The sequence below is a fragment of the Pecten maximus genome, chromosome 15 (genome assembly GCF_902652985.1).
Source record: "Pecten maximus chromosome 15, xPecMax1.1, whole genome shotgun sequence".
Classification (NCBI taxonomy): Eukaryota; Metazoa; Mollusca; class Bivalvia; order Pectinida; family Pectinidae; genus Pecten; species Pecten maximus.
Window position 1 is genome coordinate 36,220,700 of NC_047029.1, and position 27,365 is coordinate 36,248,064.

Sequence of the window (27,365 nt, forward strand, 5' to 3'; positions counted from 1 at the left end):
CTTCAGAAAATACGTATGATTGAAACGTTCACATGACCTACTATTATTTCTCCCTTCTCACTAGAAGAGCTCCACAAACACATGTGCAATGTTTTCAATTTAGACATGGAAAGTTGAATTGAAAGACTTCGTACTTCAGGTGTATAAAATATCCGGGGAAGAAACAATGGCTACCTCAGGACCTTTAGAAAGAGACGGTATCATCCGTGATGAAAAGACAGGTATGAACGAACCATCCCGGTCAGCGGATGCATAAGCTAAGGTCCTAAAAATTATAACATAAACACGCTCATAAGTCCAAGACCGATTATAGACTAATATATAGAGATCGGCCTTTGACTTATAAGCGTGCTAAGCACCTACGGCTGATGCATGCGTACATATGCTGAATTCCTTTCAAACTATTCCGAGTAACTTTAATTATTACTCAAAGTAGAAACTTTTACTAAAACACGGGACTATTTATACCCATGTAGCTATACATATAGTTGTAGCTTATTTTTTTCAGGTGAATATTACATACCAGCATCTCAACGACCTGATGGTACTTGGAGAAAACCTCGTAAGGTGAAAGATGGTTATGTGCCGCAGGAGGAAATGCCAGCGTAAGTATATATAGTGGACAAAAAATAAAGTTGTTTAAAGCTGACTGAAACTTTAGTACTTAACATTCTAAATAATAATATTTACAGTATTAATTTCTATAACTGACATTTAAATTTAGTGATTAACTTTAATTATTCTTGTTTCCATAAGGCTAGTCTAGATTTTGTAGCGAAACTAGAAAGTCTACTTGGTTGAGAAAATTTGTAAAAAGAGACAGAATATGTGTTGTTTTTAATTCCAAAAGAGCTTCATAATTTGTTAAGGACCTAACTTTCTCAAATAATTAAAACAAATTAATATAATTCGAGTTGGTTTCTGTAATTTAGTGATAATACATTTGAATTTCTGTGTACATGCATCAAAGTTTGATTGAGAAATGTGTCATACAATTTAAGCACTTATATCCATATTTTATCCAGTTTGACTTACTTTATAATTACTTTTGTAATTACAGGTATGAAAACCGTGGTGTTCAATGGCTGAAAAGTAGTAAGTCTTCCCTTCCCCCGGGATTGAACCCAACCGATGTTACCCCGAAGGATACGGATACACCGCAGGCTGACCCCTTCGCAGGAATGTCCAAGGCTGCAAAGAAAAATGCTAAAAGGAAAGAAAAGAAGAAACAACAGGGCCACAATGAAAATGTTGAGTCTGTAACCAGGTCATTAGCTGATTCTGTGCTCTCAAACGACCAATCACAATCATCTAAACAAAGCTCCAACCAATCAGAGATGCCATTACAAGATAAAGCTGATATTGAGAAGAAAATCAGAAATCTGAAGAAGAAATTAAGACAGATTGAGGATCTGGAAAATAAAATAAAATCTGGCGAAATCAAGGAACCTGCCAAGGAACAGTTAGAGAAATTATCCAAAAAAACATCAGTGTTAAGTGACATCGAAGACTTAGAACTTGATCTAGTTGATTTGTGAATTGGATCATATAGAGATTAGATGGATAATTTAATTACTGAAGTGCTGAAATACTGATCTACTGTTGTCAGTCTATATACAATCACGTTTTATGTAGTAGGAATTCAGATTTGTTACTGGTGGGAAAAACAAATTGTATTGTGAAGTCCATGATCATAAAAATCTTTATGTCGATCAATTTTTTATATAATGACTAAATGCAGGTTTGACCTCAGCAGTACCCGATACAATAAGGAAATAAGGTGTGATAGAAGATTGAACACATACAAAATAAAATTAGTCTGTTGTTTTGGAATGATGAATCATACCTTTCAAGTGATAGGATTTGGACTGAAAGCTGAAGTTGTATGCATGATTTCTCCAGAGCAAAATCTTGACCTGAACATTTTTGAAAAAAGAAATCTATTACTGTTTTCTTAGATATTGAATCCCTGAAACCAATGCAAGTTTACTGCAGTATTTTGATCAGATCTTTACACAAGAAAATAATGAAATTGCAAAACCAAAAATCTCAACTTTTTCTAGGGCCTGTTCATTGAAGCGGAAAAAACAGTTTGTTTTTAAAAGTAATGTTTCAGGCATATATCTTGACAGACCTGCAGATGTTAATGCAGGCCTTGAAAGACTTCGTTGAGGCTTGCCTAATAAAAAATCACCAGGTCTATCCTTATTTCATAAACAAACAACTGGCCAAATCGGTCCAACGCTAAACAAAAATGGCCGTGGTTTCTCTTCACGACAGGAATAAAGTCATGTTATATAGGAATAAGTGTTTGTTTTATATTCCCATGTACTGTGGGCATGATGAACACATTCATAAAAAGTACCTCATTAAATTAATGATTGCTGGCAAAAATTGAATTTCATAAAAGGTACATCGATTATTATACCTATTTTCTGTAAATACTTGTGAAAATGAAGCATACACTTGTGATTTGACCCCATTATGTGAGATTTGTATAAATGTTTCAAAGTTTTTTGACGGTTCATCAACTATTCATGGTTCTATGAATAATATTCATATAAGATATTTATTTTCTGCTTGCATTGCCTATATATAATCATATTGTCACCAATTTGTTCCTCACAACATTTTACAACTTTGTTTGTTGTCCTTCAGACTATCACATGGACTGGTGCATGTGAAAAAATTAAAAGAATGTGAACTTTGAACTCTGAACTTTGACCTGTTATAATTACATATACAAATATTGAACTTTGACCTGCTTTAATCACATATAAAAGTATTGAACTTTATCCTGGCTGTCATAATTACATATACACATATTGTAACAGGTAAAGCAGATTTTAGGTATATCTGAATGTATTGGATGTGATGGCTAAACTGAGAGTAGGCTGTATGAAAATACAGACATTGTAAATGAAGATGAATTGGTGAAACACAATCTTTAAAATTCCATTGTTGTACTTTACAAATATATTCAACATTGATAGCCAGATTTGCACACAATTCAGAGGGGCCCTGTTGGCCGAGTGGTTAAGGTGTCCCGACACTTTAACACTAGCTCTCCACCTGGCACGTCCTTAAATGACCCTGGCTGTTAATAGGACGTTAAACAAAAACAAACAAACCAAACTGTCCTTTAATGATCCTGGCTGTTAATAGGACGCTAAGTGAAAACAAACAAATCACAATTCAGATGACAAACACTGACAGAAATTAATCCATCCACACTCGTTCAGACTGTGATAATCCACTTCACATATATCTCAAATGTTATATACCGGTAGATGACTGTATGATTTAAGTTCCATAATGGCACACGTACATTTACATATGTTGCTTGTGTGTCTGTTAACATATAAATCAATGGTGAAAACTTGACGGGACATTACAGAATTTGAAATTTAACACTAACAAGGTAATATGAAGTTAAGAGATCAAAGATAATATGTAAAGGGACAGTTAATATGTAAAGGGACAGTAAACATGTCCATCAGGTGGACAGATATTAAATAGGATCACATATAAATGATGTCTGTTACATGGACAGACCCAATTCAGAGGATATATACATATCTGATGTTGATTAGAGGGCATTAGCGGATCCAGGGGGGGGGGGGGGGGGGGGGGCGTGGATATTTTGGACATGGACATTTTTTTCATAGGCTTAAAAAATAACAAAAGCAATGCCAACCCCCCCCCCCCCCCCCCCCCCCGAAATTTTGGCCCCAGACCACTCGGCCTATGGCGCTCGCATTACCACTAAATTACTGGACTCCCCCCTTTTTACAAATTCCTGGATCCGCACCTGGATGGACAGGACCAAACCAGTCTAAAATTAATTAATTTGGTGTTAAGAACATTTTGCCCTCCACCATCAAATTCGTCCGTGGTAAGTCATCCGTCCACAAACAATCCTTGTTATTGCTATTTTTGAGAAGTGCTGGAAGGAGTTTCCAAAACTACATACAAAAGTTTCCCTTGGTACCCTTTTACGCTATTTGATTCTGACAAAAAAAACTATGACGGCCAGGAGGACATCGTTAATTTTGAAGGCCAATTAGTCCTAAGGTCCAATAGTCCGAAGGTTGTAACTTGGATAAATGGTTGTATACTGTGTACATGCATGAATGGTTTCCCATGAAGTACAACATTTATATCACGAATATGACTATCTATATACGTAAATTAAAATTGCCATTTTGAATTCTGATAAAAAAACCCTGCTCCCAATTGACCTGTTTAGATACTCATCTTTACTTGCATTTTGGACTAAGATCTCGGCAGAACCAACGTAATAAAGCATACTATTGACACTCGGGGTCCGAAACCAGACACAACCACGTGCACCGCGCCGTTTACCACACCAGGCAGCAGAGGAAGTAGACAAAGAAGTCGACAGTATGTTGCAACGCGCAATTATTTTGCCTTCAACAAAACCCTTGTCACCTGGGGTGGTTTTTGTCGGGAAAAGTGATGGTACCGTGAGGTTCTGCGTCGACTACAGGCTTAATAAACTGACTGTCACGGATGCCTATCCATTACCAAGGGTGGTGACACGCTTGACCGGTTGTCTGGATGTGAATGGTTCACGACCACTGATGATCTCTCTGGCTTCTGGCAGGTGTTCTGGCAGGTGGGGTGGACATGGAGCAATCGAACAAACAAAAGACGGAGTTCGCAAAACGCAAAGGCCTTTGCAAGTTCAACATGATGCCCTTTGGATTGTGCAACAGTCCAGCAACATTTGAAAGATTGATGCACAAGGTTTTAACTGAACAGACATGTGACATTTGCCTTAAGCTTGCGTAATAACATTCAAAGAAGCATTGGGGAACCTAGGAGGACTGTTCGATAGAATTCAAAATGTCGGTTTGAATCTGAAGGCCATTTCCATGGACATGTAGGCGTATATATCGCGTGTCGGTGTGTCGACCGACACAGACAAAGTAAGATTGAGATCGGTGAAAGTTCTAGGTCTGTGTAGTTGTTACAGGCCATTTGTTGAAGGATTTTCAAAGGTACCGAATGAGTATGGACAGGGGACTCAAAGTGGAGTATGGAGTAACGGGAAACAACTCATCAACTTTCAGAAATATCATTTACGTTCTTATCAAGAAATAGTGATTATGAAAAAAATGAAATATGAAAATCAGAAATGGCCTCTTAGGACATTCTGTTAATTATAGATTACGCAAGTACTGTCTGATCACCGTACAAGAAAAATGAAATGGAAACGATAGAAAATGTACAGAGACGAGCAACAAGGTTGTTATCACAAATGAAAAACATGGATAATGAACAACGTCTAAGTACCTTAAGTTACCGACACTGAAATACGATTGTGGGGAAATATGATGGACACATTTACAATTCTGAAGGGGATAAATGATCAGAAAGTACAGAGACCTTGGTGTAGCTAAACATGGCCAGTATTCACGTGTTGGATTCAGTAGTTTCACGGGAACAGTTGCACCGGAATTGTCCTTGCCTCAATACCCCGCCCTAGCTGAAGCTAGGAACTTGCCACTTGACACAATACTTCGCCCTGAAGCTTGGGACTTGTCACTGGACTCGATTACACACTCATGTTCTAGTAACAGTTCACCTGTTCGACAATGTACTCTCCGTTCACAGGCTATCCCAGGCCTTAGAGGAAGACTTATTCTCTCCCCCATACAGACTCTAAAACATCCCGATGATCCTTCAAGCTGTAGAGATTTCTTCTGTTTGGCTACATCTACAATGCTACCACTTTCCTTTAGGAAATCCAACCCAAGAATTTCCTGTAACGAAATGTCCACAACAACCACACAGTTTGATACTCGTCTATTTGGAAAGTAAATTTTCCCTTCCCTTTTTACCTTCAAAGTTTTCTCCGTTTGCTGCCACCATGTTCTGATACACAGGCTCCAATATGCTACCTGTTGACTCCTCAAGATAGACTTGTTTAAGTCTTTTGACATCAGACTGACAATACCTCCGGTATCATCTAGCGTTTTCGTACTGATGCTGTTGACACATGCATCCACGAACAAACACCTTTCACTGATGACTGGTATGCCATGAGACACACCCGGTCTCATCAGATACACCGTAGAAGTTTTCTTGGAGTCTGTACCATTACATTGTCCCGTTTAGGATTGCTAACTTTTGACCACTGGTAAAGGGGACCTCGTATTGTTCTAGCATTCTCTTTTAAAATGTCTTTGTTTGACACATTTTAGCACTTTGTTCCCTCTCGTGGACTGCGTTTTGTCCAAGTGTTATTATTCTGAATTACAATCGGTTCTTGATTTATCCTCCAGCAGATCTTTTATTTTCATGTTGGAAATCGACTGCTTTACTGACGACATAAATGTCTCTAGTTCACTTGCTCCTTTTTCAGTAGAGCTCTCGGATCCCTGCATTTGCCGTGCATATCCCCGATTTCCAGTTCTGCGTTCTTTGTCAGCTCTGGCATCGTTTAAAGTCTTTGGTCTCATATCGAACTATACCATCAATGAATGGATCCTTAAATCACTTCGGATATGTCCCTCGATGCCGTAGGGGACGCTTAATATGTTAAGCGGTTTATCCCCTCACCTAACTCAGGTAATGCTTCAGTGGTCTAAAGCCGTCGTTCCCTCTGCATAGAACAATAGAGTTCCCCTTGGTTAAACGATGCAAACTGTTTTTCAGAGCTGTGTTTGTAACTACTTTGTAGATTTCCTAGCACTCTCTGTGCATGACTTCTAGGGAAGGCAGCCAAATACAAACCCACCTGCATCTCATTTCAACAGTTGATCTGTGCACAAGCCTCAAAATGGATCTTGTAGTCGATCCTAGATCCTGTTCCATCAAACGTTGCCGGTTTAATATGCGACTTGTTCTGCATTAATCTATCAATCGTGATCCGACCCTTTTTGTTTTCCAACAAATTCTGTGCATGTGCCATCAATGCATGATTACCACGTCTATCTCGTTGTCTAGGTTACTCTAGTGCAAAAGAACTTTGTATCGGTGAACCTGTGTACACATCTTCAATACCTGCTATACGTCTGAGCCTCGTTGTCTAGGTAACTCTAGTGCAGAAGAACTTTGTATCGATGAACCTGTGTACACATCTTCAATACCTGCTATACGTCTGGGCCTCGGTATTTCACCATATACACTTCTACCCGAACTAGAAGATCATCCTCTCTGGTCTCTTGTATTCCCTCTGTTTCCCTGGCAATAGGCCATTGAGATGTTGATATGAGGCGTACGACTACATATAGGACCTAGGTTTGTCCTCATGGTTTAAACACCTGAGTCCTTAACTGTTACCATCAACCTTTATATACGCCGACAATGCATGACTATTGTGAGCATTCTTCTCCTCTAACCTACTGATATCCTGAGTAACATTCATTTTACAAAACTCTAATGAAACCAAACAACTGGACGTAAAACAGAGACCACAGACAACAAGCGTTACACAAAACACATGTGTCTGAACTACCTCAATCCGACCGCTTTTAATTGCCACCAGAAATTGTGTAATGTGTTTGAGTCCGTAACCGGGTTATTTCCCGGGCTGGGGATAGTGCGGAAATAAATATATACAACGCAACTACTGATCTGCCCTGACCAACACATATAACAACCGCGTTCAGAAGTCAACATGTTACACTGAGAAACAAATCAGACACTGTTTACCTCACAATGACTTTACATACAGTTACCTATGTACTATCTGAACCTAGTATTATACAACACTTAACGTACAAGTAGTACTAGTAGCCAAGCCATAATATGATATCCAGTACTCCGTACTAGGACTCGCACAACTAAATCGCCCAATCAGCTGGTGTTTCACCAGAACCAAGTCCTCAGGACTTGTGATTCTTAGGTTTGTAGCTGTTTTCCTTAATTAGTAAATAACTTGAAATGGGTACTTTTTATATACGAGAATAAAGGGTAAGTTCTAGAAATTTGTAAAATCAAAAATATACACTCCTACGGAAAATAGAATGACGTACGATTCGAGGTGTAAAAAGACGCAAATTCATAGGTTCCCCAGTGCACTGTAAATGTCAGGTTTACCGTCTTTCGAGTACGCGTGTGCTCTTATATGTCATTTAACTTGTACAATTATAACATTAATTTATCCGATAGAAAAAACTTAAAACTTTAATTTGATATAAATTTCACATAATTTGAACGTCAAAAAAGCAAATGAAGAGATGGGGTCACCAGTAATAACATAATAATAAATTATTTAGTTGTGTGAGTCCTACTATGCCGTAGTATTCCGTATCATGAGTCCTCAGTATTGTACATCTCGACTAGGCCCAAATACACCTAGACTAAAAGGTATTTGTTAAAATGATATGATATATATATATGTGTGTGTGAGGTGAGTCGCACAAATTTGTAGGAATATATGTGCGACCAATCTTGTATATAATATCATTTGTAACGAACACCTGTGATCTGATGGTATCTTCTTACACACAGACATGACGTCACGGGTATTTCCGGTGTATTTTACTTCCCGTTGTGTTAGGGAGCTGTGTACGGAACTCACTCGTCAGATGTTAATACCCGAATGTAAAACGTTCCTATGATGGCATACTCAGCCCAGACGTCTTGTCGTCCGTTCGGGAGTAACAAGTGTCCGTCACACACGGGCCAGGAAGTTTCGTGTGTGTGTATGGACTGTGACGGCCTGGTTTGTATGCGTTGTGTCACATCTAAGGAGCACAAAGGTCACGTGTTTGAAGATTTGGGAGACATAGTGAAAGAGGAAACAGATAAATTGACACACACCCTCAAAATCAACAAGGAAAACGACCTTCCCGCGATAATTGAAAGTATAAGTGATGTCGAAGAGGAAATAGACAAAAATAAACAGAAAAACAGTGAAATATCTGATTTGATTAAGTCTAGAGTACGCGAAATAAAGGAAGAAGTTGACGAGCAGGCAGATACTCTGATTCAGGAGTGTAAATCCTTTGAGAAGACGAATCACAACCAACTATTGGAATGTCACACTACACTTACGGAACAACAACGGGAATGCAAGGAACAAATGGAGAAGATCCAAAAGACACTCCAGTCTGGAACAAAGATTGAGGTATTTGACTCAAGAAAACTTGATAAAACGTATGTTGTGGGATCACTGGAAACTCTTCACCTAGAATCAGTTACCTACCAGCCTCGTACATCTGTACCTGAATTGGTCAAGCAAACACTCGGATCATTGGCTAATCAGCCGACTATATCGGAAGGTATTTCACTGATATGATTTAGTTACAGCTTTGTGATCTTGTAGTATACATTGATTGTCAATTTTGTTGTTTTCATGGACGGATGAAAGGAAGTGAACCTCGTGAAAATGAAGTAAACTGCAAAGCAGTTTATGCACCATTTGCACGAGGCTCACTTCCATTCACGAGTCCATGCAAGCAACAAAATTGACAGTCATCCCTTTTATTTACGTAAAACTAATTTAAAATCTCTGCCGTCAGATTACAAAATTCAGTCACAACGGTATGTCGTAAGTAAGTCACTTTGTAACATTTAGCCCGATTCCCTGACCCTTATTTCTGTTTTCGTTTGACTTCAATATAAGGATCCTATATTGTAGTCCAACGGAAACAGAAATAAGGGTCAGGGAACCAGACTGTAACATTGTTATACTTATCATACATGTTTGCGCAGTAGTGGAACAGCAGTCAGTCAGCTACTCTCGTCGCAAAGGTAACATAAACTATAGTTCCAAACACGTTTTGATTATTACGATGTTGATGTAACAGGGTCTAATTTTATTAGTTTTTATCATTTTATATATTAAATGTGATATTTGTGTTCAGATGTCTGTTTAAATGTGCCCAGATTGTATTGTGTATGTGTTTGTCGTTTATTGGCATTACATGTTATAGGGTGTGATGTTTTATGTTCTCTGTGTTATGTCTTGCTGTATTTTGTGTTACAGTTTACACCCTGTGATCTAAGTCCAAAGTCTATGTCCTTTTCTTGTGTTTTATTGGTCACTATTTTGATTTCCTTTGTTGGTCAGTTTTGGCGGGAATGCTATTGTTAGGGTAGTTAGACTCCTGTCGGTCAAGCTGACCACAAGTATATTTTCCTGGTTCGAGATTTTAGACAGGTTAAACATTTATTGAAATTGTGCAGAGAACGTGGAAGTATTGTGTAGGATGGCTCTGTGCCACACACAGAGTGATTCCATTCCTTTCCTTTACGTATTCGTTCTTGTTCCCGTTCTGTACAACATGTGCTGTATGTAATACCTGGTCGAACTCTTCAGAATAAAGAACTCATTGTATCTTACAACCGGCTTTATCTTGTATAAAAAGCAAGAAGGTTACATTTGGAGCCCCCAGTGATCTCTGATTCGGCGGTATTCGACTTACAGGCATGATGTGTTTGCTCTAGCGATAATCGCAGTAACAGTTGTCGCCTGACATGTACGTTCACAATGTACGTGTGCACAAACACCAGCTGATCGGGTGAAGGTCAGTATTCAAGCGTCTGCTTGATGGAGACTATTTTTTACATCAGTACAGTGGTGGTTCTTGATTCAACCGCGCAGGTGACTATGATCATCCAATATGGCAGCAGAATGTGAGTGTTTTTATGACTTGCCGTTGAACTTTCCATTAAACTAATGACTTTTACTTTACTTTACTTTAAACATATTTTATTTACACATAGTTGCAAATAGGATTTGGCACAAGTTATTACAACTTATGAAGCCATTTCCTTACAATAGTTACATAGACAACAGATGATATTACAGACTGATCAACTGCAGTACGAAAGCGATATAGGCCTACATAACATTAGGCACTCACACAAAATAATATAACAAAGTCAATAAAATTTTCAAACATGTTAAATATTGTTAAAATCTTGTTAAAATCTTCCGCTGGATTTTATAAAATTTTGTACTTTGTTAAATAAACACAATTTAAATCCAAAGACATATTTTCATTTCCAAAAAGTAATAATCTTAAAGATATATTTATATCTAAATCACTTAAATGATTTAAAAGCACAACTCGAGCATTTGTGTAAGATTGACATTCAAAGAAGAAGTGATAGGCATTCTCACAATAATAGCCACAATTTACACAATTTGAGTTTTGGACCAGATTTGAACGGTAAAGATCATGATTAAGGGAACTGCATTCATGTCTTAATTTAGTGTGAATAATATTAAGTTTTCTATCACCAATTAAGTAATAAGGGGGTACTGAGCATGGTAAGTTAGGGGCTAAAGCTGACTTGAAAGCAGAAAAAGGCATGGATCTAATATCAGAATGTATAGAGTTCCACATCGTCAAAGAGGAAGGTAGAAAAGATTGGTTTGTAATAGACAGTCTGAAATTTGGGATTATATATTTTTCATTATTTCTTAGACCCTGTCTGTTTTCACCGACTGTAGAGGGAAGTAAATTTGTAATGTAGTTTGGAGTTTGATGTCTATCCATTTTGTAAACTAATTATAATTTCAGTCTTTTCCTTCTAACTGAAAGTAATTCTAGACCTGTTTCTGAATATAATGACTCGTTTCTAGCAAATCATGGTAACCCTGTTATTATCCTAGCTGCCTCCCGCTGAATCTTCTCTAACTTTTCTGAATCACTTGAAGTGCACCCATCCCAAACTTCACACGCATATTCTAAAACTGGTAAAATATAAGTTTTATAAATTCGTAAAAGAGCATCACGCTTTAATGTATATTTAATATGCAATATATTTACTTTTCCCATAGCCGACTTATAAATTTCATTTATATGATCTACCCATTTAGCATCTGAATTTAATGTAACTCCAAGATGTCTATGCTTACTACTAAAATTTAAAGAATGGCCATCAAAAATCAGTTCCAGATCTTCATCAACGTTATCCGAATTAGAAATAAAAATAACTTCCGTCTTATTTGGATTAAAAGTAACTAATGACTTGTTGCAACATGCCAGCGTCTTCAGGTATTTATGTTCTGACAATATTGTGTGATTTCAGAAGATCGACATTGCCGTTATAGACATTCATCCAAACTGGATTACATTGACTTTTTCTTATTAATTGATGAGGTTTATTTCATAATTTTCATGTGAACAGTTTTTGCAAAGATTACTGAAATAGTCTATATATATTTACTTTGTTGACTTGTAACTTCGAAATATGCATACGTAATACTGTGATATTACTGTGAAATATTTCTTTTCAGTGTTTTTTTTTCAGATATTGACATAAAATCTATATAAATGTGGTGATATTGTTTATAAATACTCATTGTTTTTTTGGTGAGTTATACTTTTGCAGAACTCTGCCAAATTTTGTTTCTGTGATTTTTTTGATTTTTTTTTGATTTTTTATTACGGAGTAGGTTATTTACTTGAATATACATTTATTTTTCTCGCATTTTTTCCCTCTTTAGTACAGATCTAGGTATACTGACTTATTGCTATTTATTTATTTATTTATTTTCTAAATTTTCAGTCAAATTAGTTGTTCTATATCGATCAGTTTTTTGTTTTTTTGCTTGCAACCAGTCATTAGTTGTTTACATCTGTGATATCAGTATATAGTTCATAGTTTTACTCTTATGTGTTCCCTGTTATAGTGATTTGTGTGTTATTGTAGTGTTTCTGGGCTTTTGTGTTTATAATTACTTGCATTGTTACTATTTCTAATTGTACCATTGCTACAGCTGATATCATTCTTATGGTATCATATATGATATGGAATATTGCTGTTTATTTGCATTTGTCTAGACTTTTCTATACACATTTTGTTTCAGCATCAAACATTTTGTTTCTCTCATTGAATCTATGTTTGTTGTTAGTTTCCGTGTATTGATTATCTTGATATATTTCATCATGTCGGATTTAACAAAGGAGGAAGGAAGGAAGTTGATTGATCATTTCAATGCTATAGGGATAAAACCCAAACTTGACACACTAGAGGATTTTGAGGAATGGATGAGAGATCATGTTCATTCGGTTGACAAGCATCATACTGATCAGGATGAAGATAACAAGGAGAAAGTGCAGGCGTCGCTTCATACCCAGTACACTACTTCTGCCATTCAGCATTTTCCCAAGATACATTGTATCTCATTTCTCAGGTGAAAATGACAAGAAGGATGTACCATATGATGTCTGGAGAAAGGAAGTGGAGTGTATTGTCAAGGAAGGGCACCCAGATCATGCTATAGCGCAAGCCATTAGACGTTCCTTAACAGGAGAAGCACTTAGAGTGAGGTCCATACTGCCAGCTTCTGCTACTATTGGTGAGGTTTTAGCAAAGATGGATAGCATTTATGGTACAGTAGTGAAGACAGAGATGTACCTTGCCAAGTTTTACAGTGCTCGACAGGAACCAGATGAAAGTGTATCATCTTGGAGCTGTAGACTGGAGACTTTACTTCACAAAGCTGTGGATGGAGGGCAAGTAGATAGGAACCATTCTAATGTTATGCTGTGTATTATGCTGTGGCAGGGTCTACGTTCACACTTGAAGGATATTACTGCACATTTGGTAGACCGCATCAAGGATTTTAATGATTTACGCATAGCTATACGTCGTTTTGAAGAAGATCAGAGCCAGCGTCAAACTGATGAGAAGGTTCCCAAGAAATCTGGAGCCATTTCGAAGGCAGCTGTGGACATGCCTTTAGCTGAGGAGGGAGGAATACAAGAGATTAAGGGGATAGTTCAACAGCTTGCTGTGGATGTTAAGGCACTGAAGGAACGACAGGTTCAGCATCAGAAGAAGTATCCGCAGAAGGATAGACAGCCTCAGCAACATACAGATCGGACAACATCAAACAGATTTGCCCAATACCAGCAACCATATCAACAACAAACTGCATCTTCTGGTGACAACAGTCAGCATTTCCAGAGTTTTGGAGGAAATGGATACCCTGATTCTGCGCCACCTAAGGATATGAACCAGGAACCAGTGTGTTTTAGATGTGGTCAGGTAGGCCATATAGCCTTGGTGTGTAGGGTCAGACTGGACACCAGAACAAAGTCTTTAAACAACCAGCAGCCATCATCAAGGGGCAGACGATAGACCGTGAGACACGACGGGACCGCACCAGTGAGCAGCCACCGGATTTACTTGGACCTGCTACAGAGTCAACTGTGATTGTTGAAGGAACACAGACGCGAACTCTTATGGACTCGGGTTCAACTGTATCAACTATAGGCAAAAGTTTTTATCACCAGCATCTACAACACTTGGAAATCAAGCCTTTGAGTTCCATTCTTAAGATTGAGTGTGCGGATGGACAGGTTTTACCCTATGAAGGATTTGTTGAAGCATCTACATATGTATTACCTTTGAGGGGACAGGTCTGTGTGGTGAAGATAGTAGGATTGATTGTGGCATATTTCTTGTGGTCCCAGACAGCCCCTATAATTTGAGTGTACCTATACTTGTTGGAACCAATATTTTGAGTGTTGTGATGGAAAGGGTAAGTGAAAGTTATGGTTCGACATTTTTACAGAAGGCCAAACTTACTACGCCATGATACTTGTCATTTAGATGTATGGTTCTACGGGAGAGGGAGTTGGAGAGAAGAAATCACCGTTTAGCTATTGTGAGGTATGCTGGAGATACACCCATTTCCCTCAAGCCCAACTCAGAAGTTATGATGGATGGGATAACCGGAAAGCACTTAGCTTATCCACCAGTTTGTGCTGTCCTGCAACCCAGTACTATTTCTCGTATCCCAAAGGACTTGGACATCACTCCATCACTCGTTCCATACAGTTATGGTATGAATGGAAACGTGAAGGTCCATATCACCAACTTATCGACAGATACAGTAACCATTCAGCCGAGAGCCATACTGTGTGAGATGCAGCCAGTTACAGTAGAGGAATCTACTACAGAAAATGTTCCTGATATATCAGATGATGACGTCATGGAAAAGATAGAGGTCTGCACTGATGGATTGACATCGGATGAGATTGCACAGGGTAAACTTCTCTTGGAACAACACCGTGGTATCTTTTCAACTGGTGACACCGATCTTGGACATACATCACTAGTGAAGCATAGGATCGAATTGACCGATGAAATACCCTTCAAGCAAAGATGTCGACGCATCCCACCATCAATGTTTAACGAGGTGAGGAATCATCTCCATCAGTTGATAGCAGCTGGAGTGATACGCAGATCCCACTCTCCATGGTCTTCAAATATCGTTTAAGTACGCAAGAAGAACGGAAAACTTCGTCTTTGTGTGGACTATCGCCAACTCAACGATAGAACTGTGAAGGATGCCTATGCACTTCCGCGCATAGATGAGATCCTAGACAACTTAGCGGGCAACAGGTTCTTCTCAACTGTCGACATGAAGTCAGGTTACCATCAAGTGTAGATCCATCCTGAGCATAAGGAGCGAACCGCCCTCACAGTAGGACCCTTAGGATTCTATGAGTACATGCGGATGCCTTTTGGCCTCGCCAATGCTCCGGCTACCTATCAGAGGTTGATGGAGGAAGCTTTGATGGGCCTGCACACCAAGTACTGTTACGTCTACATTGACGACGTGATTATCTTCTCCAAGACATTCAACGACCACCTACACCGCTTGGATCTTGTGTTTAACCGTGTCTCCGAGTGTGGGATGAAGCTTGCTCCTGACAAATGTTCTTTCTTCCGAAGAAAGGTCAAGTATGTTGGACATATTGTGTTAGAGCATGGGATAGAGCCAGACCCAGACAAGGTAGACAGAGTGACAGCATGGCCACGACCTGAGAACTCGGATGATGTGAGGAAGTTCCTTGGGTTCGTTGGCTATTATCGTCGATTTATTCAGGATTTTTCAAAGATAGCCCGACCTCTTATCATCCTCATGACACCACCTGAGAAGAAAAGGAAGAATGCAAAGAAGAAAGATGACACACCACGTTCGTGGAAATGGGAGGAGGAACAGGAACAGGCATTCCAGACTCTGAAGAATTGTCTTTCAGGACCTCCTATTGTCAGTTACCCAGATTTTTTACAGCCTTTTGTTCTCCATACAGATGCCTCAGGACTTGGACTAGGAACTGTGTTGTATCAGCATCAGAATGGAGTTAAGAGGGTGATAGCATATGCCAGCTGTGGGTTGACTAGAGCAGAACGACGACGGTACCCAGCACACCGCTTGGAGTTCCTTGCTCTTAAGAGGGCTGTAACAGACAAATTCGCAGACTACCTCATAGCATGCCCATTGACAGCCATCACTGACAATAATCCGCTGACGTATGTTTTATCTTCTGCGAAGATGGATGCGACATCTCAGAGATGGGTTGCGGCTTTAGCCAATTTCAACTTCAGCATCCAATACCGGCCAGGGAGCAGCAATGCAGATGCTGATGGGATGTCTCGTCACCCTTCCTTGCAGAAGGATGCAGAAGAAGAAATGGTAACCATTTCAGAAGATGTTGTCAAGGCTTTGAGCAAGAACATTACAGTTTCTCCTTACATTGAGACCATCACCATGTCAGCTCAAGTTGTCAAGGAGACTGATGATATGCCTTCATCTTCGACTCCACATTTGTTACCTGAACTCAAAGAAGATCAACAGAAGGATCCTTTACTTAGGTTTTGGATACCATTTGTCAAGACAGGAAACAAGCCGAAGAAGGACAACATACCCCCAGTATCAGGTCACTTAGTCATGCTGAAGAATTATGATCGACTAAAGATGAAAGATGGGTTATTATGCAGAGATCTTACCATAGATGGAGAAAACAGAAGCCAGATTCTATTACCAAGGTCAAAAGTTAGCACGGTGCTAACCATGCTGCACAACGACATGGGACATCAGGGTCGTGACAGAACTGTATCTTTAGTTAGGGATCGATTTTATTGGATTGGAATGGCTAAGGACATTGATGAGTGGATAAAGGCATGTGATCGTTGTGTGCTAAGGAAAACACCAGCTAGGACATGTGCGCCTCTTGTATCGATCAACACCTTTCAACCATTAGAGCTTGTCTGTATGGATTTTCTCTCACTGGAAACTTCTAAGGGTGGAGTCGAGAATATTTTGGTTTTTACAGATCATTTTACGCGATATGCGGTAGCGGTACCTACTCGCAACATGACTGCCCGAACTACTGCCGATGTTTTCTTCAACCAGTTTGTAGTTCACTATGGATTACCTCGGAGGATACACTTGGATCAGGGCCCCAATTTTGAAAGCCATCTGATGAAAGAGCTCTGTAGTATCACAGGGGTAGAGAAATCACACACTAGTCCTTATCATCCAATGGGAAACGGCCTGTGTGAACGATTTAATCGGACACTACTTGGGATGCTAGGAACTTTATCACCAGAGCAAAAGAAGAATTGGAAAGCTCACGTTGCGAGCATGGTGCATGCCTACAACTGCACTCGTCAGTAATCTGCAGGTCAGAGTCCGTATTTCCTCATGTTTGGACGGAATCCTAGATTGCCAGTGGATCTAGCTTTTGGCATTTACCTGGGAACGGAGTCCAGTTCCAGAACGAAATATGTGCAGGAGATGAAGCAGCGACTCACAAAAGCTTATGAGCTAGCCGCGACACACTCTACAAAAGCTAAGGACAGACAGAAAATAAACTATGATAGCAATGTACGAGAAGCAGTATTAAACATTGGAGATCGGGTTTTAGTAAAAATTGTGGCATTCAAAGGGAAACACAAACTGTCCAATAAGTGGGAGGAAGAGCCTTATATTGTAATGGACCAGCCAAATCCTGGAATTCCAGCATATGTGGTTAGGCAGGAGAATGGTGAGGGACGTGTAAGGACATTGCACAGGAACCACCTCTTACCTATTGGATATGTACCCAAGTTGGAAGAGAAGCCAAGACCAGCTCCCAGGAAGAGGAAGCATGTCTTGAGGAAAGTGCCTTCAATTGAAGTTGAAGGATCTACTTCATCTTCAGAGGGGGAGGAAGTGCTAATTGGAAGGACAGATGTTCGACAAACATCAACTCCGGACCTCCCAACCAGAGCCAGAAGGAGATGGAGAAATTCCACAGGACAACCCTGCTGTGCCTAGGAGACCGCGGCGGACAAGGGAAAAGCCCGCATGGATGCGCAGTGGACAGTTTATTATGAGAAATCAGTCACTGGTCGAAGAGCCTGATTGGAAACAGAGGGCAAAGTTTCTGACAGAACTTGTGGATACAGGGATTCTTGCAGAGAAGAATGACCAGGTTATGTCTACATTGCTTCAGATCCTTTCTGGAAAGGTTACATAGCTACTTTTATAATATATCCAGGATATACAACTTTATGATTTATTTTCACATGTTTAGGATGCTTATTACCTGTTGTACATCTCTTGTCGAGGACGACATTTTTCGAAGTAGGGGAGAATGTAACAGGGTCTAATTTTATTAGTTTTTATCATTTTATATATTAAATGTGATATTTGTGTCCAGATGTTTGTTTAAATGTGCCCAGATTGTATTGTGTATGTGTTTGTCGTTTATTGGTATTACATGTTATAGGGTGTGATGTTTTATGTTCTCTGTGTTATGTCTTGCTGTATTTTGTGTTACAGTTTACACCCTGTGATCTAAGTCCAAAGTCTATGTCCTTTTCTTGTGTTTTATTGGTCACTATTTTTATTTCCTTTGTTGGTCAGTTTTGGCGGGAATGCTATTGTTAGGGTAGTTAGACTCCTGTCGGTCAAGCTGACCACAAGAATATTTTCCTGGTTCGAGATTTTAGACAGGTTAAAAATTTATTGAAACTGTGCAGAGAACGTGGAAGTATTGTGTAGGATGGCTCTGTGCCACACACAGAGTGATTCCATTCCTTTCCTTTACGTATTCGTTCTTGTTCCCGTTCTGTACAACATGTGCTGTGTGTAATACCTGGTCGAACTCTTCAGACAGAATTGTATCTTACAACCGGCTTTATCTTGTATAAAAAGCAAGACGGTTACATTGATATACACTAATATGATATTTTCAAGATAAAATATTATTTAAAAAAGATATTTGTGACATTGTATAATGAAAAATACAAAAAAAAATACGAATTTTAAGTGCAGTGTTGACAGTATCGTATGTGTGTGAATTGGTCACATGAGAAACAGGGACTCGGCTAAAAAATGAGCACTAGGTTAACATGATGAAAACAATGAAATAATACAACGTTAAAAACAGTGTTTATACAAACTCTAAAACCTTCGATTTTGTAAGGATTTATAATGTGAATCGGGGACGTAGCTGCCTATACGCAAATACGCAGTTGGGTACACATCAGTTTTCAAAATGAAAAATAAAAGCAAAAAACAAACAAACAAAGAGCTCTGCTATTTATATTAGTTTATCCAGAAACAAAATATGAATGCTGTCCGTAGGTGATGGTTCTAATCAGACACAATAATTGATATAACTAGTCATTACGTGGCAGGGAACGCAATCAATCGGTCAGTTAAAATGGTACAAAGAAATCCGAAGACATGTTTCTTTGGAATAAATTTGAGTTTGCCGGCAAGAACCATCGGCATCAGAAACAAGTCAAAATGATACACTTGATGTAACAAAGCTCCCTGGTGGTTGTCAGAATTGCAAAATGCTTACGCTAACATTTTAGAACATTCAGGAGATCAAATGGTCAATGCTAAAGTTATGCATTTTGTTTACAAAATTTGCTCCAAATAACACACAAAAATTAGTTTTGATATCCAACGGTTTACACAAAATATGGGGAAATGAATCCAAATAATTTCAAAATAAGTTGTTATTTTTCTGTATAATCTGACTGACTTAGAGCTCTTAACATGTCAAATAAAAAAGATGCCAGATATGTACATGTATACTTAATGTATACTTAAAAACTTGATAAAAAAAACTTGATAAACAAACTTGATGCAAAAACGTTCAGTCCCAAACATAGGAAAAATCTAAAGAAAAAATATATGATTCAATAACATTTTGTTGTAAGTTTACTCTACTAAATGATTATTAACTTTCATATGTTTTACTTATATATATGTGAAACTGTTAATATAATTTTAGATGCAAGAATAGTTCCGGAATCCTGGACAGTTGGTATAAAACCAATTTACAAATACAAAGGCGATGATATACTATTCCAGATAATTATAGAGCTATTACACTTGTTTCTTGTTTTAGAAAATTATTTACAGCAATAGTTAATGAAAGACTAAATGAATTTGCCGATGAAATCAATCTTATATCGAATGTACTGGCACAATTTAGAAAAAGTTATTGTACTTCAGATAATATTTTCATATTACATTCATTAATTTCTTTATATTTCGCACAAAGTAAAAAACTGTACTGTTGGCAGTTTATTTATAGATTTTAAAAAGTTGACTGATACCGTGTGGCGAGTTGGAAGAAACCAATTGTCAATAATATTCGCGGAAATAATTTAAAAGTTGTTTATAATTTATATTCAAATGCCAAATCCTGTGTTAAAAACAGAAATGAATCATCGGATTTTTTTTATATGCAATGTTGGATTGGGTAAAAATTTGTCGCCACTTTGTTTTCTCTATTCCTAAACGATATAGAACAGTTTTTATTGAAAATAATGTTATTCCTTTGCAAGAGATTGAAACAACATGCTGTTGGTGTATATTTGAAACTGTTTATTATATTGTGTACCGACGACACTGTGCTGATGGCTGAAATAAAAACTGGTCTTTAAATTGTTTTCAAAAATACTGCGAAAATTGTAAACGAATTGCCAATACACAAAAAACCAAAGTCGTTATTTTTGAGAAAAGAAAAAGTAGAAGTACATATTCATTTACTTACAATAATGAGCCATTAATGATTGTAGAATCTTATTCTTACCTTGGAATATTGTTTTATAATAACGGTGCGTTCACTTAAGCCAGGAACAGATTTCTGAACAGGCTAGAAAAGCATTTTATGGTCTATATAAGAAAATTAGAAATGTACCAATATCTGTTGATATTCAACTTAAACTGTTTGATTCACACCTGTTACACACATGGGTCTATAGTGAACAATTTACTTATAAACTTGTAGACAATATAGCTTATTTTTTCATATAATACTGATTGTTTTTTCATACAATACTGATTGGTTTTTTTTAAATATGTCGAAAGTACACGTGTTTGCTGTGTTGCAGTTAGGCGTATATATGTAAAACCATCTCAGGTAAAATTAGATTTCAGTTGATTGCATACGACAAATGGATATCTGAAAAGCTCTTTACACATTTCAGACAATCTTAACTACTATATATATTCATACCCGTGTTAAATTTAAACTTATAGCATTGTTAGACCTGTAAACCCTTTAAAAATGCATTCTCTAATTCTAAGTATACTGTGTCGCTGATGTCGCTGTGTCACAATCTTTGTAATATACATTTGTGGAATTTTATAAGTTGTTAAAAACTTGTGTCCAATCCAATTGTATCTAACAATGAAATATGTTCAAATCAAATCATAATATGCCGAAACACAATACAAAGAAAAATCAGAAATTAACTGGATCGTTCTATTCTAATAATTATACACAACGAAAACGTTTTTTTTTTCAAATAAGTCTGTGCGTATTTCACGAGGTACAAATTACATGAAGCTTGTAGAAAAAATACTGATACTTTCTCAATTAAAAAAGCGTCTAGATCATCTACTGTTAAACGTTTATGTAGTGAATGAGCGAATAGTGAAAATAGGAAATACTACATGTATCTCATTTACATATCTAAAATGCTCATTTAGATGTTATGTGAAGTTTGGGCATAGTAAATTCTAAAGCAAATTCTCTGGTACATCTTCCCTTTGGTGCCATTCCTATAAAGGACTACTTACAACTGGAAAACAGGGTGGAGTCTGATTTATATATTTGTTACTGTTAATCTTAAAATGAATTACAAAACATTAATCTTAAGAACTGGTCCTGAGTTATATAATTGCATAGTGTACAAAATACACTATTGGAATTTTACCTGACAGTTGGTAAGATTCAGAAATGAATTAATATTTTTAAGGAAATTATTTTCTTTCAAGCGTTAGGTGAACATTACCATAGGTATGCTAAGGAATGTTATTGAATAATGCTTTCTGAACGCTGATAGACACAGAAATATAATTTTGAAATGTATAAAGTTTGATATTACATATGTACCCTCAGTCTGATCTTCGATGACATTTATAAATTAATGTATTTTCAAATCGATAGGTTTGCACCACCAACGCTGTCACGAAACCTTTGCCATATATATCAAGGCTGCTAAACAGTGGTCAAATTAACATCGCCAAACTAAACCAAATGTGATTTTCCTAGCATGCTTGGGTTGTCACATTAAATAAGATCCCTAGTATTAAAGTTTCTGAACTCTGACCCCTATTTGAGTTTAATGATAATCATTATAATTCCAACTTTTCACTTCACTCTAGAACACATGTCGTGCTATGTTATGACCAAGCATCATTTATATCAAATTCAATTCAACTCTACTGGAACTTTTATAACTACAACTGTTTTTTGATATCTAAATATGTAAATAAATTATCTAAACATGCCGTCATAAAAAAAACAACATCCACCCTTGTCTCAATGATGATCTCAAAACATCATGTCACGGTAACGCAACTTAAATACAAGGTAGATCTCAGGTTTTTGGCATTGATTTCTTTCTTTAACAGCCCTCATGTCCCACAGGAAAGGTATTGCTTTGTCCAATGGACCATGGTAATGTACGTATGGTTATTGATTACATATAGACATCATGCAAACGTGTTCCAAGCGTGCAAAATAAGGTAAAGTCAACACAAATTATCATTCTAAATGCTGTACAAGGCTGTACGTCGCTAATGACGGACTTCTAGCCTACCCCTATATCGCGCTATGCAGGTCATGAGCGCGGTGCTTCACATATCGGGGGTGTTAAGCGGCTCTTTCACTTGTGTCTATATACGTTTATAACAATATAACAATGCTAGACAATTCACATTATGAAAGTACAACACTAGATCGGCATTGTAAAGAGTGAAAGTATTCACACGCCGGCAACACATTTCGTCTCTCAGAACAGTAGCACGTGACCCAAAATCTTCAACGGAAAATGATCGAAGTAATCTGAGATTACTAGTTTCATGGAGGCGGATTGAAGTGAAATTGTAAATTTATATATACATGTAAAACACTTTTTTTGAAAATATTATTTCATAGTTTGCCAGATATTCTTCGAGCAATTCAGTCTCATTGTCATATTTTTTTTATATTTGTATTTTACTTGTGCAGATGAAAGCAGATCTGAGGCTACACTTTCCTTTAGAGTTGACAATATCAGAAAGCTGAAGGAAACTAATCTTTATAGCCCTCCCTCTATGATCAGGAATATACCATGGTAATCTGAATATAAATTACAACCTTGGTTTTTTGTTATCAGATTTATAAAGAAATATGTATATTCAACTCAACTGTTTGTCCATTTCCTTGTGTCAAGTTAATGTGTTTTATTTTTGTAAGATGAATTAATAACTACACAAAACTTGTATGACCGACACAATTTCAACAAACAATACCACAGACGTTCTTTTCGATTTTACTTTCATTTGTGTCTTATTTCCAGGAAAGTCTTGGTGAAACCAAGGTTTGACAGCAGCAAAAAAAAATCACTAGGGTTTTTTGTGCAATGCTGTGGTGATTCTAATTCAGAGTGAGTATGTTTTATTTATAACACCACATTATTGTTTATCTGTCGTTCACATTATTGGCTGTTTTCATTTATTGAAACTGGTTGGACCAGAGTTGTCCGTTTATAAAATAAGGATGGACCTGGTGATTTTTATTTGATTTCTAACAAACCTTGGCATATATTCAATGGCTGCATTAGCGTCGACAGGTCCTTTAAGATATTTACCTGAAAAATTACATCGAAAAAACAAACGGGTTTGTCGGCATTAACGAACAGGCCCTATGTGTTGTATCATTTCGCTTGTTATTTGATTTTGAGTAACTTCCAATAAAGAAATACCTTGCTATATTGCTTACATGTAGGTCAACAGCATATGTATAGAACGTTAAACAAGATAAACATTTAAACAAAAATTGCTACGTCAAGGGACCTACATTTACATTAGTATTCTATATAGTATTCTATCCTATGTATATTTTGCTTTTTACCTAGATCATGGTCTTGCAGTGCTTCCATTACATGTAAACTTCTTAACCACAAAACAAGCGGGACACACCTTAGTAGACGTAAGTATAATACTACACCATTATAACAATAGAGACTTCGGTAAATCAACTGCTAAGTTCCTCCATTATGAAGACAAGGACTACTTGAGTCCCAAACCGGGACATAAGTGTTCGACTTTTCCATCGTTTTGGATCACATTGTTTTTTCTTATGCTGCAAAAGTCCATCCATTAAACTGTGTAACTCTTCAGTGATACTATATTTTCATGTGATAGACTTATTGATTTTAGGGTCGATTTCCATGTGACTCCTTTGTCTATTTTTCAGAAATTCAGCATATCTTTTGCAAAAAAGAGGATGCCTGGGGCTATAGTTGCTTCATATCCTGGAATGTGAGTTTTTGTTTTTTTTTTTTTTTTTAATCAATTGTTCAGTGGTCATGGCAGAATTTGTTGTGATATTGTTTGATGAAATAAAAAAAAACTTAATTAAAATATCAGTGTGATTCCAGAATGTTTAATTTACATGTCATTATTCATAGCCATTATATTATAAAGAGTCAGTTTTCGTTTTAGGAGATGATGGATACCAGTCGAGGGTTTTTCAAGGATGAAGGGATTTCACTTGAAGTTTATATAAAAGCAGATGCCCCTGATGGTGTCAAGTAAATTCCAATTCATATGGCCTCATATTATTGAAGCGAGTGAATGCAGATATTGTGATTAATAAACGATCTGTATCTGTATAGTCTTGCTCAAGTCCTTGAATAGGTATGTGTTTGTAAGAGCGATTCTGATTGGTTGATTCCATCCTGGCCGGGGGTATAGATAAAGGCTCCATCAGATGATTATACACAGTAATCAACAGTCTCCCGAAAAACAGTCTTTGTATAATAACTCGCATTATCACGTAATCCAAATTTCCTATGCTTACCAAAGACCAGCACTTCCCTTTTATAATCACCCTATAACTACACTCTACAGTCTTATCTATACCCTACCCCTTACCCATTCGAACACACCATGGTTAGCAATACAAATTGGTGTCTAGAATTCCTACTATCAATAACAAAACTATATCCCACTAACAAACTACACAAAATTTTTCAAACCAATCCATACTCTATCTCACGCTATCCTCTACACTTCTTGTCCTTCGGAAGGGACGTTAATCCGGGGTCCGGTGTACGGTGAGCCACGCCTTGCACGTTAAAGATCCTCTGCTGGTATTCGAACAAGAGTAGGCTAAATCGCTAGCCGCCACAGAGTATAGGTTGATATAGGTCTAGATTAGGATAATGTACGGCATTAAGGCAATTCAGTGACAGGCCAATTTTGTTTTAGACATAGAGATAATCGTCTGTCCCTCCCATATTAGATCATTTGGCGATGACGAAATGCGGAATTGCTCCCTATTAATGCCCCGACCCACCCCTTTCCCCTTAGTGTCCTAGGCTCGGTTATAACCGGAACAAGGACGTTAAGCCCAATCAATCAATCAATCAGGGCAGGCGATAACTCCGCCGTAGCCGGTCCAAAGCAAGGAGGAGGGGAACACCAACTGACAACACCTAACAGTCACCCCCGGACTAATGTTCTAACCTAGAGTCGCGAGTAGAGGTTGTAACCTAAATCGAGACTTTAAACCAGCAACATAACATCACATCACATCGGGCAGGCGATCCAACCGACTCCCTTCTCTTCTTTCCCACTCTCTCCTTTCAATCCATACTGTACCCACTCTACTCAATTTCCTATCAGTTCTCGTCAGCTGAAAGGCCGTAAGGCGATTCTGATTGCTGATAGCGGACGTAAAACCCATAAATAAATAAATAATAAATAATAAAAGACGGGCAGGCTCAGTTGTTCTCCAGCTCGCTCGGATGAAGGAACACTCAGCGTTACAAAAGGTAAATAAAGGTAAACAGTGACCAAGCTGAATAAGTTTGGACCTACATGTAGCTGCGTAAGTTAGGGTTCCACGGTTGTACATGTATCACGTATCGTTACAGGGTATCACAGTACAGGGCGACGTACTGTGTTACGGTGACTATGACAGGTACCGAGACTTACAATTTTTCTGCCGTTCATCGAATAGCAGAAAAATGTTGTCTGTACGTTTCTGGTATTCATATTCTTATTAGGTAATGCATATGCATCATTATAGGGGGCGCTCAAGTATGGAGAGCGTGCAGCACGTGCATACGGGTAGCACGTGTATCGGTCTAGGGTAGATTGGTCATTCTAGCCCCGGACACAGAGCTGCACAGATTTATGTGAAAATTTCTGTAAATATTTTTATAAATATAGAATTGTTTTCATCTAGCCTCTAATCACATGGGATAAAGATGTTGGGATTTCAATATTTTGAAATACATAATTCATTAAGATAGGATCATATTCGACATATACTTAGGATTTATATACAATATGGTATTGGCTGTGTGAAGTTAGCTCAACATACGACATACGACATACGACATTCAAAACTTCATATCTTGTGTTTTTACCAGCCAACGAGATAATTTTTGAATGTTCAGCGGCTGAACATACGACATACGACATTCAGATTTTGAATGTTCAGCCGCTGAACATACGACATACGACATTCAGATTTTGAATGTTCAGCCGCTGAACATACGACATACGACATTCAAAACTTCATATCTTGTGTTTGTACCAGCCAACGAGGTAACTTTTGAATGTTCAGCCGCAGAACATACGACATACGACATTCAGATTTTGAATGTTCAGCCGCTGAACATACGACATAAGACATTCAAAACTTCATATCTTGTGTTTGTACCAGCCAACGAGGTAACTTTTGAATGTTCAGCGGCTCAACATACGACATACGACATTCAGATTTTGAATGTTCAGCGGCTGAACATACGACATACGACATTCAAAACTTCATATCTTGTGTTTTTACCAGCCAACGAGGTAACTTTTGAATGTTCAGCCGCTGAACATACGACATACGACATTCAGATTTTGAATGTTCAGCCGCTGAACATACGACATACGACATTCAAAACTTCATATCTTGTGTTTGTACCAGCCAACGAGGTAACTTTTGAATGTTCAGCGGCTCAACATACGACATACGACATTCAGATTTTGAATGTTCAGCGGCTGAACATACGACATACGACATTCAAAACTTCATATCTTGTGTTTTTACCAGCCAACGAGATAATTTTGA

General features: G+C 37.8%; 2 protein-coding genes across 2 annotated transcripts; both read left to right on the forward strand.

The window, feature by feature from the left end:
* The first annotated feature begins 52 nt into the window (after window positions 1-52).
* Window positions 53-2,304, forward strand: LOC117343438 (partner of Y14 and mago-like). The gene is made up of 3 exons (XM_033905779.1): window positions 53-221; window positions 509-605; window positions 1,061-2,304. The coding sequence occupies exons 1-3, from the start codon at window positions 167-169 to the stop codon at window positions 1,536-1,538; spliced, it is 630 nt and encodes a 209-aa protein (XP_033761670.1). The 5' UTR covers window positions 53-166; the 3' UTR covers window positions 1,539-2,304.
* A 6,232-nt stretch (window positions 2,305-8,536) lies between these two features.
* On the forward strand, window positions 8,537-24,904 carry LOC117343435 (ubiquitin carboxyl-terminal hydrolase 7-like). The gene is made up of 6 exons (XM_033905777.1): window positions 8,537-9,257; window positions 23,259-23,364; window positions 23,590-23,676; window positions 24,148-24,221; window positions 24,489-24,553; window positions 24,737-24,904. The coding sequence occupies exons 1-6, from the start codon at window positions 8,591-8,593 to the stop codon at window positions 24,827-24,829; spliced, it is 1,092 nt and encodes a 363-aa protein (XP_033761668.1). The 5' UTR covers window positions 8,537-8,590; the 3' UTR covers window positions 24,830-24,904.
* Window positions 24,905-27,365: the final 2,461 nt, after the last annotated feature.

Excerpts from the sequence above, each read along its gene's own strand:
- LOC117343438 (XM_033905779.1), top strand. The coding sequence starts at position 167 with ATGGCTACCTCAGGACCTTTAGAAAGAGACGGTATCATCCGTGATGAA. Across the intron at positions 222-508 it reads CATCCGTGATGAAAAGACAG|GTGAATATTACATACCAGCA; the intron begins GTATGAACGAAC and ends TATTTTTTTCAG. Across the intron at positions 606-1,060 it reads CCGCAGGAGGAAATGCCAGC|GTATGAAAACCGTGGTGTTC; the intron begins GTAAGTATATAT and ends TTGTAATTACAG.
- LOC117343435 (XM_033905777.1), top strand. The coding sequence starts at position 8,591 with ATGATGGCATACTCAGCCCAGACGTCTTGTCGTCCGTTCGGGAGTAAC. Across the intron at positions 9,258-23,258 it reads TCAGCCGACTATATCGGAAG|ATGAAAGCAGATCTGAGGCT; the intron begins GTATTTCACTGA and ends TTACTTGTGCAG. Across the intron at positions 24,222-24,488 it reads CGGGACACACCTTAGTAGAC|AAATTCAGCATATCTTTTGC; the intron begins GTAAGTATAATA and ends TCTATTTTTCAG.